Source organism: Lampris incognitus, chromosome 9 (genome assembly GCF_029633865.1).
Source record: "Lampris incognitus isolate fLamInc1 chromosome 9, fLamInc1.hap2, whole genome shotgun sequence".
Classification (NCBI taxonomy): Eukaryota; Metazoa; Chordata; class Actinopteri; order Lampriformes; family Lampridae; genus Lampris; species Lampris incognitus.
In genome coordinates, this window is record NC_079219.1 from 26,414,409 (window position 1) to 26,427,661 (window position 13,253).

A 13,253-nucleotide genomic window follows, 5' to 3' on the forward strand; every position below is an offset into this window, starting at 1 on the left:
CAATAACTGAAACATGATTTTTTTTGTCTAGTTCATACCAAATCACATCCAGCAAGTCATACATTTCCATGCCAGCGCCGAAACTCTTGATATTGCGTCAAGTGTTTGTAGTGTACGCTTAAAACATCTCCCAGGCTGACGGCACAAATCATCTTCTTTCTCAACTTATACTGAGTCCTGAACAAATCCAGGCTTGTTGAGCCTGAAAAGTAGTATGCAGCATTGATAATATGCACCCCAAAACATCAAATATAGAAAAATGGGCCTTTATTTGGTCTTTTTTTTTTTACATATGGCTTTGCTCTTTTATTACAAAGAGATTTTACAAAAGATTTGAAGACTTTTGGATCAACCACAGATGGACAATTATGAATAAGATGATGACTCTGCAATAGTACATCTAGGATCAAAAGCACCTACTAGATGGCTCGGCCACAATGTAGTCACACTGTAAAAATTAACAGCAAGGAAACAACCCTTTATACGTACAGCAGCACAACATTGGATAAGGGCCATACCGGATGGATTCAGTCAAGTGAAATGTTCATAGCTATTAATGATAGAATTCAAATACCCAGAACATGATTCTTTTTTTTTCTGCACACAAAAATGCCCACCTTGAATTATCCCATACATTTCCATTTCTCATTAACTTTGTTACGGTTGCACCCTGTTAAATCGAACTCATTCTTGGATTCCAAGTAATGTAAAAACAAAGAAAAAAAAAACATTTGATCCACTGAAAGTATTCTTGCAGGACATCAGCTTTTTCAACAGTGGTCAGTGTAACCGCATGGCCTGTGAATATGAGGGAGCAGATTTTAAGACTACAAAGCTAAGGCCGGAACAACATTTTGGATGAGTCTTGCATGACCTGATGCGTGTTATGGACCATTTCTTCTTTTTTTTTTTACACAGTATCTCTCATAGCCATTAGCCAACATGACATCAAATTTCTAAAACATGATCCATATTTTCTACATTTCTAATAATTACAGTACAGCTCCTTCAATAATCTGATTCAGTGGAGTTAGAAGACAGAATATAAGTATCAAATGTGTAATTCCCAACATATTTTAAAACAGCATTATGTTATCTTGCACTGCATCTATGTTCAGTTTCACATGATCCACCAACTGAACCTTGATATGCATAAAGGTTCAAAAGTCTTGATTTTCCATACCAGTTTTAGGACGAGTCCATCACACAGATTAGTTCAAAGTTCTGTTCGCAAGACATGTTGTTGCATAAACAAGATATGGAGTCTTTTGCATACAGAGGTCTTCACAATGGACTCATGTCTCATGTCTCTCTCCTTGCCTTCTTCTTCTTCGCTGGCTTGGGGGCTTGACTTTCCTCTGATTTTTCTGTGGAAACCAACGATAGAGGGAGGGATTGATCAGTAAACTTATTCAGTTACTTTCTACCACTTCCGATTCCGGATGCATCTCAGTGCATTAAAGAAGCTATTCACAGTCAACAGAGTGGACATCTGATAATAACGGTTCCCATTCACTTCCTACAAACCTTTGTGCTATTAGGCAAACTTTTTTGACCAAGATGTCTGGTAGGTGGAAAAAAATGAAACTTAACAAAAAACTTGTAATTACCTGCAAATTATTATTTTTTGCTCTGAAAGACACTTGCGCATCATCGAATCAATCCTTATTTAAACACTGAAACTACAATTTTGAGGTGAGACTGTTGAGTCAATTCTATCTATACACAACTACATTGAAGAAATAAGAGGAATGAAGTTTATTTTTAGTTGATGATCGGCAAGTTTGTATAGTGCCCTTGCAAAACCAATTGCCTTCTACAGCACATGCCATGCTTATGTGTAAATCTCAAACTTACTTTGTTGTATTGGAGCAGGGAGGTTGTTCTGCTTGGCAGCGGGCTCTCCGTCAGCTGGCTTCTGTGGCACTTGTGTGACAGGGAGTTTTGGGGAGGCATTATCCTTCACTGATCGCTCTACTCTTGCCTAAAAAGAGTAACAGGGTTCAAGGTTACTTTAATAGTCTGCTGTAGGAGAAAACTGTCTTGGATCAGAGGACTTACTGCATAAGACAGACATGTCACCTCCAAAAAAGCCCTTCTGATAAAAACAGGGCAATAATAGAATGCACTCACAAGAAGTGATTAAATTAAGTGGCCCCCACCTATGCAACCATGTGTGCTCCTGGTAGCCCAAGAACTGATCCTACCACTGCTACTCCTCCTGTGTTTATTCAACTTGCCCCCCCCCCCTTCCACATAGGAAGCCTTCTTAAGTTGAGTGGACTGCCAACTCTTTTCGGGTATACAAAGCACTGAATCGGCCCCAAGTGAAATGCTATTCGCTTGCTCCTCAGACTTTAACAAAACTGACCTCAACAGCAGCTGCTTTGATAGGTTTGGCGGCAGGAGGACTCTCCTGTACAGGCTGCTGCTGCTTCTTCATTTGGGGCTCGGGTACCACTGCCACCTTCTCTGGCTCATAGCCATCCTGAGGAAATCGGGACAAAAAGACATGCGAGACTAATGTGAGCGAGCGGCGCAGACCACATTTATTACAGCTGTGGTGTGGTTTGAATATGACTAAAGTCCCCATGAAATCAAAAAAGATGTTTGAAGTATTTTTTTGGGGGGAATTTTTCCCCTCAATTGTATCTGGCCAATTACCCCACTCCTCCGAGCTATGCTGGTTGCTGCTCCACCTCCTCTGCCAATCCAGGGAGGACTGCAGACTACCACATCTCCACCGATACATGTGGAATTGCCAGCCGCTTCTTTTTCACCTGACAGTGAGGAGTTTCGCCAGGGGGACGTAGCGCGTGGGAGGATCAAGCTATTCCCCCCCCCCAGTTCCCCCTCCCCCCGAAGAGCCGTCCCGATCGACCAGAGGAGGCACTAGTGCAGCAACCAGGATACATACCCACATCGAGCTTCCCACTCACAGACACGGCCAATTGTGTCTGTAGGGATGTCCGACCAAGCCGGAGGTAACACAGGGTTTTGAACTGGTGATCCCTGTGTTGATAGGCAACGGAATAGACTGCTATGCTACCTGGATGCCCAAGTATTTTTTCAATGATATATATTTTGCACTGATCATTACCTTTACGCCAGTATCTAATCCAACAATGACAAAAGTCTTTTTCTTTTTATAGGTATTCTTTCTAGTTTGTCATTTCCTGGAAAAAATTTAAAAAAATGCTGATGACTCATCATGCACTTGGGGGCATGGTGAGTCGTCCAATGAAACGCTTTCTTGAATTTTTATGTCCCTCCCCAATGACTATAAATTCTGCCAGTTACTGACCAGCTTCGGATTTGGCTCAAACATGTATGGCCTCACACAAAAAACGACTTCAACTTTTTTTTTTTTTTAGTTTAGATTAGATATATGTGTTAGTTTGGATATATGTGTTCTTGTAGTTCTTGGATATGTGTTTTGTCTTTGTGTTGCACTGCTGTGGGATGGGGGAAACTATGTTTTGTTTCATTTCATGTGCGCAAGTGCACGAAATGAAATGACAAAGTGTTTCTGACTCTGAACATGGTCGTCTTCTTCCTCCATTTCATCCCTGTCCAATTCATCTGTAAAATCCGCAGGCGTAGGCGGTGGTGAGAATTCCTCGACAACAGAGAGCAGGCTGGCATGGCTGTCCTCTATGTTGAGCTAGTAACTACTGTCAATGTGAAATTTAGGGGGGACGGGAGACATAACGCTAATTCAGCGTTATTGGCTACTGTAAATGTCAATCAATATCCACAACAAGTCCCTCCCCCAGCTTCCTGTTTTTACAGGATACACGTAAATATGTGGACTAAAATAGCATTCTGCTAGCCGTTTCATGGGAAATTTAATAGCAGTTAGTCATTTAACGTCAAATGTAAATCATTTTTCGGTCACATGTCAAAATGTCTACCCACAACCACCAGCAGTATGTTTGTGTTTATAAATGTGTGGCGTCCTGCAACATTCTACCTGGCCAGGAATCCCTCCCTCCTCAGCGGTCTTTTTCTTCTTCTTCCTCTTCTTTTTAGTTTTAGTTGCTCCATCAGCAGCAGTTTCCATCTTGTCCTTCTCTTCTTCATCTTCATCCTGAAGAACATGCACAGAATGGAAATCGACCATAATTAGTATTTCATTTTACATCAACTCCAAGGTCATTTCAGTTTTCATTAGCAATGGAAATTACCGGAAGCCATCATCAACCAAGACTGGATGAAGGGAAGAGGGGATTTATACAGAACATTTTGAATGCAAAATCCCACCGCAGATGGTGTGGGGCGATGGCATGGTGAAAAATGGAAAATAAATTGGTCAATTACAACACTCATTCCCAATATGATTAAGACAAATATATATTTAATCACAATAGTATTACCTTTGTAAACTGTAGCTTTAGCCTAAAACCAGGACATTCACTCTGGGGGCTTAGCCCAGATGATTCATCAAGAAGTTACTTATACAGATTCAAAATTATGTCCATAAAGCCATAGTTTGTCTTGTGGCTCTTGGAATACTTACAGCTGTTTTGATTAACAAATTAGTTTTAGCAGGCTCAGGGAGGGACTCCTCCCGAGGAGCAGGGGGCTCAGGGGTAGGTTCTTCATAGTTGCCCCAGGCCTCAGAGGGGGCATTCCAGTCAGAGCTGGGGTCCACTGCACCGCCGCCTGAAAAACACAGACCATCTTTCAAAAAACCCAGAAACATTTGTAGCCACAGATTTCAATATAGATTGTGTTAGTAGTGGAAATAGTAAAGTCGCATCCTAACTGCAAGGTTCAACAATTCAAAAACAAGCCTTGCAAGTAATATTTTATCCTTACTCAGTCCAGACCACTCATCATCCACTCTTGTCTGACTAAGCCAGGGCAGATCAGAAATAGGCTTGGATTCTACAGACAAAGACAGAGAACAACGCTGTCATTTAACTTAGCAATTCCAATTGCTTGGGAAACAATGCCATCTAGTGGTTCAAACCGAGTTCAAAGGGAAAATTGGTAACGAGAGGTCAAACACGAAGTGCCACTTGGCCTTATATGGACAAAGAAATGTGAACTCATCCAAGTTAACACATTCCCTCTACATATTGTCGTCCCTTGAGCAACCAAGCCCTCCACTAACAAAACTCGTGAAGTTGCGCCTTATTGTTCAATTTGTTATGTCATTTTGCTGCCTATGTTGCCCAACCAGGATTACCCATACAGTCCTTGGATTTCAACAGGCAACTCTCTGGGGCAATACATAACCTAGTAGTTATAGAAGTGAGCCAGTAACCAGAATAAATCCTTCTCAGAACTCGCCACATGGGAAAAGGGGCAAAAGAACTGCACCAGTTGTAAGTGAACTACACTGGCAATTGAAGAAAGGAATGCAGCCACAGAAACCTTACCTCCTGTTCAGCTGCAAAGAGTGGAGACCAGTGCAAAGGCCAGACCAATGAACTTGGCGGCGCTTTCGATAGCGTGCATCACAAAAATATCGTTACCCGTGGACTGCCTTTAGATTTACTGAAACACCATAAATGAACCTGTGCAAGGCCTTTCTTTGCAATACTTTTGCACCCTGCTACATGCTTAATTTACCTGTTGGTATTTAATTAGCACCACATCTCTTCATCTGATCCTGAAGGTATATATATATATAAAAAAAATCCTGAAAGGTATAAACACACTTCATTTTCAGGGTGTTTGTTGTTATTTCCCCCACCAACCTTCCCACCTTGAGAAGGTGCAATGTTAAGACTGTACAGCAACGGAAAGCATGGATGGTGTTAATATTACATGTATGACAGGTGAATAAAAACTAGAAATTTGAATATATCAGCATATTTCACATTTGAATGCAATAGCCTATTTGTCAATAATCATGCCTTGTTATTCAGTGACCTCTGAGCAATGGACTGGGCTATAAATAAGTGGCAAGCTTGCAGAGGAGAGAAAAATGATGCAAGTTGTAACTAAGTGATAGCATCCATGTTGCATATGGACATATTAAGGATTCATCATCAGTCTCAAGGTAAGTAAGAAGTGTTGTGTTTGAAATGAAATATAGTCTGTGTGTTGCTCAAGGACCCTTCACACTGACTTTAGGAGTTTTCTATCCACAGTAGCATTTTTTGATAGTTTACGTCAGTTTATTGTGGATGCAAGGCCAAAATGGGAAATAAAAGATTTTTTTTTTTCAAATTTATCCGTGTTAGCATGGGCATACTCCAGAACAGGCCTGATGGTCACATACCAGTCACTCTTACCACTTCGCAAACCTGCTGCCTCATTTGTACCACTTACCAGAGGCACCAACTCCCAGCCCACTGAAAGTCACCATGTTTAGATCTGATGTCTTCATTCCACTTTCAATCACAGTCCATGAACCTGAAACACAATGTCATGTCAATTACTGTTGCATACATCCAATACTGTTAAAAATAAGTTTGAACATTTTCTGTTATTGTTTGCAGAAGCAGTCTCAATATCTGATTGGAATACCTTTGCAGTATTAGCTCTGCATGAAAACAGTGACAGGGAGAAACCCAAGTAGCATCCGTACAATCACAAATTTACATTTTGGTTTCTTAATAGACAAATTCAGTTAATGTATCATAATTCTGCTAAATAAATGAAGTTATTCACCTATAATTTGCATTATTGTGGACACGATTCTGTAATTAGTAAGGTCCCATTTTTTATTGGATTTTTTCTCCCCCAATTGTACCCGTCCAATTACCCCACTCTTCCGAGCTGTCCTGGTCGCTGCACCACCCCCTCTGCTGAGCCGGGGAGGGCTGCAGACTACCACATACCTCCTGCGATGCATGTGGAGTCACCAGCCGCTTCTTTTCACCTGACAGTGAGGAGTTTCGCGACGTAGCATGTGGGAGGATCACGCTTTCCCCCCAGTTCCCCCTCCCCCCCAAACAAGCGCCCTGACCAACCAGAGGAGACGCAAGTGCAGCAACCAGGTCACATACCCACATCCGTCTTCCCACCCGCAGACATGACCAATTGTGTCTGCAGGGCTGCCCGACCAAGCTGAAGGCAACACGGGGATTCAAACTGGCGATCCCCATGTTGGTAGGCAATGGAATAGAACGCTATGCTACCTGGACGCAAGGTCCCATTTTTTAAACTGGTAGTAATGCCACATTGTCCCCTACACACACACTTATGTTAAGACACGTTTAATGCTTGTCTGATCCTCTCACATAAAGAGCCTAATGCTTAGGTTAGAGGTTTAGATAGAGAAAAAAAATTGTTCTTGGAGAACTTATATAAAAATCAGACCTTCTGCATACAAGTCTAGCCTCACAAAGCCAGCCTATATCTTGCAAACTCAGCTCAGTTTGCAACAAGATATTAGTCTGGAAAGGATCCATTGAGAATCACCTGTGCCTGGCAACTGGAAGCCAGACCATTCTGCGATATATAAGGAGCAGTTTAGATGATGACAACAAGCAGTGCCATATTTTGAAATCGATAACAATGGCTGAAGTAGGAAAGGTTATTTCCAATGCTGCTATAGAATTAGTTTTATTAAAGATATTTACAAAGATGGTGAGAATCTTGTACAGACACTAACTGGCAACATGGACTGACCTGCTGTGGTGTTTACAGGCAGACCAGCATGTTTAGAAATGTAGCTCTCCAGTTCTACATCGTGGGGTTTGCGGCTCTGACTGGTTTAAAGCTGATCCCATCACCTGCAAAGTAATTTTGGTCTCTGCCCACTGACACTGCCTTTAACACAAAGAAACGCCTATTGAATATTACTAGACTACAGTGATTGTAGCCAAATTTTTGGGCTGGCTTTACGAGGCTAGTAAAAGTCCTGTTCTCTTCTTTTAAACTCCAAATTCATCAATTTAGTTTTAGGTTGTCTTCTAATTGTTATTACACCAGAGATCACTAGGTTCATATTGGACCTATTTGTTCACTGGCGGAGAAGAATGGCAAGGGTCTAAAGCTACTTCCCATTATATTCACGCTCCTAAAGTTTGACCTAAGCCCAAAAAATAGTTTTAAACTTATCAAAAGCCATTTCTAATTATAAAATCCAGCACTAATATAATATACATAATATTGCCACAATGTACATAACTTTGATCCGCTGGTAAAATGGAATTTACCATCAATCTCTGTTCCCCAAAGTGAGGCTGGTTCCGGATTGGCTGACCAGTGACTTCGGTCCTTAACAACTGAATGGGATGGAGCCTTGACAGCCATGCCAGTCAGGTCACCAGGCACCACCACTGCCACTTCGATATTGTTGGCTAACACCAAGAGAGAAACATCTGATACTCAGCCAGAATACACACAGATTAAACATGCAGCACACTTAAATGAGGAGCCCCCAGTGAAGTATGTGAACTTAAATGGAACTGAAATGGCTCATAAATGAACAACGATAAGAATGTGTTATAAGTATATTGGTAATCAGTCATTGGGTGAAACATTTCTCTGATGTTGGTTGTTGTACCTTGAGATACAACAGCAACCTCATTTTTCTCCGCTTTAGCTTTGGAGGACTCCCCTGGAAATAAAGGTGAATATGTTACTGTATATTGGATATGACTTTCCATATTTTAAAAAGGCACACACATGTATGTGCACATGGACATAGATGTACACAAACATGTTTGTATTTTTGTGCAAATGCGTGTGCACAAATATGAACAAAACTCTTGAGCGAGAGACATACTTATCTCCCTTAAGCATTAGGGCAATTCCTGATTGCCTGTATTTATAGAAATTCATGTCACAAGAGACCAGACAATCTCAACAACACTGCGCAGAAGCCAGAGATAAAACTATGCCTCTCTGGGTGCCAAGTTAGCATGTTTACACAAGATGACTTTATGGACTTGTGGGTTTCACCAACAAGAACAAACAGAAGAGCCTTGAAACCTCATTCCCTCCTAAAAAAAATAAAATAATAATAAAAAAAAACAGCTTTTGACAAACACCACCTAAATTGAGGCATACAACTTGGAAAAGATACCTTTTTTCTTTTTTTGGCCAACAGGCGCAGCAGCTGCTCCAACTTTCGGTTGTTCTGGGGGAGTGTTTTTGGTATTGTCCCCTCCAGGGCTGGCTGAGCCATCACTGGAAGTCTTGTCCTTCTTGCGTTGCTCACGCTTCTCCTTGTTGCTGACCTTTGTCTCCCACGTGCCTGAGAAATAACCCATGGGCACAGTGTGGAATTAGCAGCAAAATACTATACCGCTGTAGTATGGAATTAAGAGAGGAAAAATTATTTAGAGAGGAATAAAGGAACAGGTGTTTAACTTCACCATCAGTTTTTCTCATTCTGTGGGAAAAAAACATCAAGACTACGCTCCCATTATAAGTTAGCCCTTTCAATTCTATATTCAAAATTATCTTATGGTTTTGATTAAAAAATAGCCTTGCTAATTGAGTATAAATTGAGTACAGCCATAACCTGGTTGCTGAAAATAATGACTTTTTTTGCAATTTGAACTGCTCAGTAACCCAGAGCTAAGAGAGCAGTGACTAATGAATGTTAAGAGCCAAAGTAGAATCTTCACCTTCTTCGGGTTCTTTGCCATCTGTGGTCAGTATTTTCGTCTCCTTGGTTCCCTGTTTGGCCTTCTTCTTGGACTTCTTCACCTGGAAGAACACATATAGTGTGACATTAGAGATCCTGTACAGTAATTCAGCTCTTGACAGCAGTGACTAAGTGACTACACCCTGACATGTGATATATATATATATTTACACACACACCATCATGGTTCCCTTACTTAAAAGTACCATTAATTAACTGGTATCCATCTTATTATTAGTATTCCCACACCTCTGAGCAGTAAATAAACATGAGTCAGCCATTATGGGTCTCCATGTCTGAGCTACTTTGTAGTTTCTAGAAAGCAGCATTTGATGAACGGACCACACCTGACACTATCCCAAGTCAGGAGCTTATGCTGTATCTGCAAGTTAAGATGGTAACCTAACACTGCCAGCTGGTCTGTCCACATCATCACAGGACGACAGACAGCATGTGGAAGACTCCCCTTCTGGTTTACAGGATTGGAAAAACACCCATGTGTCCCACGATCAACAAGATTCGCATTAAGCTGCAATAAAATGCACCCATTATTAGCATGCGTTGTCAAGGCTCATTCTGGATGCACTATTTAAGATTTTCCATTTAATCCATGTCTGGCGGAATATTTCCCTCTGCCTGAATATTTATACTCCTGCTCTAGCTTTATACATGCTCAATAATCCTGGTAAGAAAATCAAATTAAGTTGAATCAGTTCATCTGGACACAAAAGTGTGTTGAGAATCGTTTTCTCTCAATAAACGTGTGTCCAGATTAACTGATTCAACTTTCTTTGATATACTCCTGCTCATTCTTTCTGTCCACAGCTATTTACCTCGGAAACCTTTTCAGCCTTGCCTTCTGGTGGAGGTGGCTGGTGATGTGGCACTATTTCTTCTTTCACTATGGCTTCTTCCTGTGGTTCAGCTACAGCTCTCCCATTGGGCTGGGCTGCCAGGGCTTTCTGTAAGGGACGAGAGGAGACAAGAGTTAAAAGCTATGATTTAGTCCAAATCGGACCTAAATCGTTTAATTTCAACTGGCAAGCTGTGGTAGCCTCTGTTCAAGCAAACACAATGTCTGCCAAATTTGGCAAGGCCTTATACTAGCTGCTGAAGTTAGCAGAAAGTAAGCTAACTTACTTATCACCAAATATTCATTTCAATTTGGGTGGAATGTTACCCAGATTAGCAGCTATTATTGCTAATGGTGAACAGCTAGGGAAGGATGGAGGTTTCTATTAACGACATACCTTGTCTGCCTTCTTCTTCTTTTTCTTTTGTTCGTCAGGCTTGATCACAGACTTGCTGCCGGCCGGTTTGATTTCAGTGAAGTCATCGCCAGGAGCTTTGGCGGGTCGTTTCTTGAAGAGGGTCCGGCAGGTTGAGGCCCACAGAGCGACCATTAGCGCCAGCCCGATGCACGCCGCTAACAGGACGACCCATGGCGGAATGAGATCTGGCTCCAGACCCAAATCCACGCCGAGCTCGGAGCGCAGCAGCTCCAGACCACCGGACAACAGCTCATTCAGACGACCGGTGAGCAGCTTGAACTGCTGGGAGGTCACGTCCTGCCAATTCTCCATTTGTAATTGCTCTTATTTCAACAGGCCGATTAGTCACGCTGGCTCACTGCGATTAGCTTTGCTAGCTCGCTACACTAGCTAATTCTAACGGAACGATTTCGACATGACGGCAAACCGTGTAGTCATCACCTGCTTTTGAGAGCAACATCCGCCTTGCCAAGCGGCTATTTTACATTAGATTAAGGCGATATCCGATCGAGTCACGTCGAAAAGCCAATATCATTAAGATGACGGGTCAACTCTAACGCTGACCACCACCAGATCATCCGATGGCGAATCCCACACGTTCACCTCGTACGGCCCCGTTCTGAGTGGAGGACCAGACTGACACTGACAGCTACAATGAAAGGGGCGGGGCTAAACGTAGCAGCCCATGATTGGCCAGGCGTCATGATTTAAAAAAGGGGCCTACCAGGCACAGACGCGGCTGACGTAGCAGACCAACGTTGAATCATGTCCACCTTCCGGATTTCAGTCTTAAGTACCAACACAGGGGTCGGCAGTTCGAATCCCCGTGTTACCTCCGAATTGGGCCGGCATTTTTAGACACAATCGGCTGTGTCTGCGAAGCCGGATCTGAAGAGTAGGGTAATTTGCCAAGTACAATTGGGGAGGAAAAGGTGAAGTGTGTGTGTGTCTCTCTCTCAATTCAATTCAATATGTGCTTTATTGGCATGACATACGTTTGTGTACATATTGCCAAAGCATGTGAAACATCAACAATACAACAATGATGATAATAATAACAACAACAATGATTATCATATTGTACCGTGCATGGATAAGAAGACACGCTGGCCGGTTGGCGGGTCTGACCCTTTAATCGAGCGGTTAGCGATGTCTCCTGCGGTGCGGGCAATACGGGTTCGCCTCCCGGCCGCGGCAGTTCCTGTGGTTGCGTTGTCCCCCGAATTCGCTTCAATATTAAACAACAACAGTAGCAATAGGTGCCGTCACCCACTGTCTCAGGTTGTGGCGAGATAATATAAATATCTCTTTCTCTCGCGTTTTTTTCCGAAACCGTCAATGGTGTTGAGTGCTCGACTAATGAGGAGCGGAATATCAACACGGATACAGGAAAAAAGATTTTAATGTATAGCATAAAATCATTAAAATCGAAACAGGCCTTTACTGCTATGCATTAAAATAGTTTTCCTGTATCCGTTTTGATGTATATATATATATATATATATATATATATATATATATACACTACCGTTCAAAAGTTTGGGATCACCCAAACAATTTCGTGTTTTCCATGAAAAGTCACACTTATTCACCACCATATGTTGTGAAATGAATAGAAAATAGAGTCAAGACATTGACAAGGTTAGAAATAATGATTTTTATTTGAAATAAGATTTTTTTTTACATCAAACTTTGCTTTCGTTAAAGAATCCTCCATTTGCAGCAATTACAGCATTGCAGACCTTTGGCATTCTAGCTGTTAATTTGTTGAGGTAATCTGGAGAAATTGCACCCCACGCTTCCAGAAGCAGCTCCCACAAGTTGGATTGGTTGGATGGGCACTTCTTTGAGCAGATTGAGTTTCTGGAGCATCACATTTGTGGGGTCAATTAAACGCTCAAAATGGCCAGAAAAAGAGAACTTTCATCTGAAACTCGACAGTCTATTCTTGTTCTTAGAAATGAAGGCTATTCCATGCGAGAAATTGCTAAGAAATTGAAGATTTCCTACACTGGTGTGTACTACTCCCTTCAGAGGACAGCACAAACAGGCTCTAACAGGTACTATTTCATGAAGATGCCAGTTGGGGACCTGTGAGGCGTCTGTTTCTCAAACTAGAGACTCTAATGTACTTATCTTCTTGCTCAGTTGTGCAACGCGGCCTCCCACTTCTTTTTCTACTCTGGTTAGAGCCTGTTTGTGCTGTCCTCTGAAGGGAGTAGTACACACCGGTGTAGGAAATCTTCAATTTCTTTGCAATTTCTCGCATGGAATAGCCTTCATTTCTAAGAACAAGAATAGACTGTCGAGTTTCAGATGAAAGTTCTCTTTTTCTGGCCATTTTGAGCGTTTAATTGACCCCACAAATGTGATGCTCCAGAAACTCAATCTGCTCAAAGAAGTGCCCATCCAACCAATCCAAC

At 41.9% G+C, this 13,253-nt stretch overlaps 1 protein-coding gene across 3 annotated transcripts; it reads right to left on the reverse strand.

Annotated features, from left to right (window-relative positions):
* Positions 1-250: 250 nt before the first annotated feature.
* Positions 251-11,441, reverse strand: LOC130117960 (protein LYRIC-like). Of its 3 annotated transcripts, XM_056286243.1 has the most exons (13): positions 10,810-11,441; positions 10,393-10,521; positions 9,540-9,621; positions 8,993-9,163; positions 8,471-8,524; positions 8,121-8,264; positions 6,286-6,369; positions 4,822-4,890; positions 4,520-4,665; positions 3,974-4,090; positions 2,372-2,488; positions 1,858-1,984; positions 251-1,367 (listed from the first exon to the last, which is right to left on the reverse strand). In XM_056286243.1, exons 1-13 carry the CDS (start codon positions 11,140-11,142, stop codon positions 1,303-1,305), a joined length of 1,638 nt encoding a protein of 545 aa, XP_056142218.1. In that variant the 5' UTR covers positions 11,143-11,441; the 3' UTR covers positions 251-1,302. The 3 variants fall into 3 exon arrangements, with proteins under 3 accessions (XP_056142218.1, XP_056142219.1, XP_056142221.1); XM_056286244.1 differs by lacking the exon at positions 8,471-8,524; XM_056286246.1 differs by lacking the exon at positions 4,822-4,890.
* Positions 11,442-13,253: the final 1,812 nt, after the last annotated feature.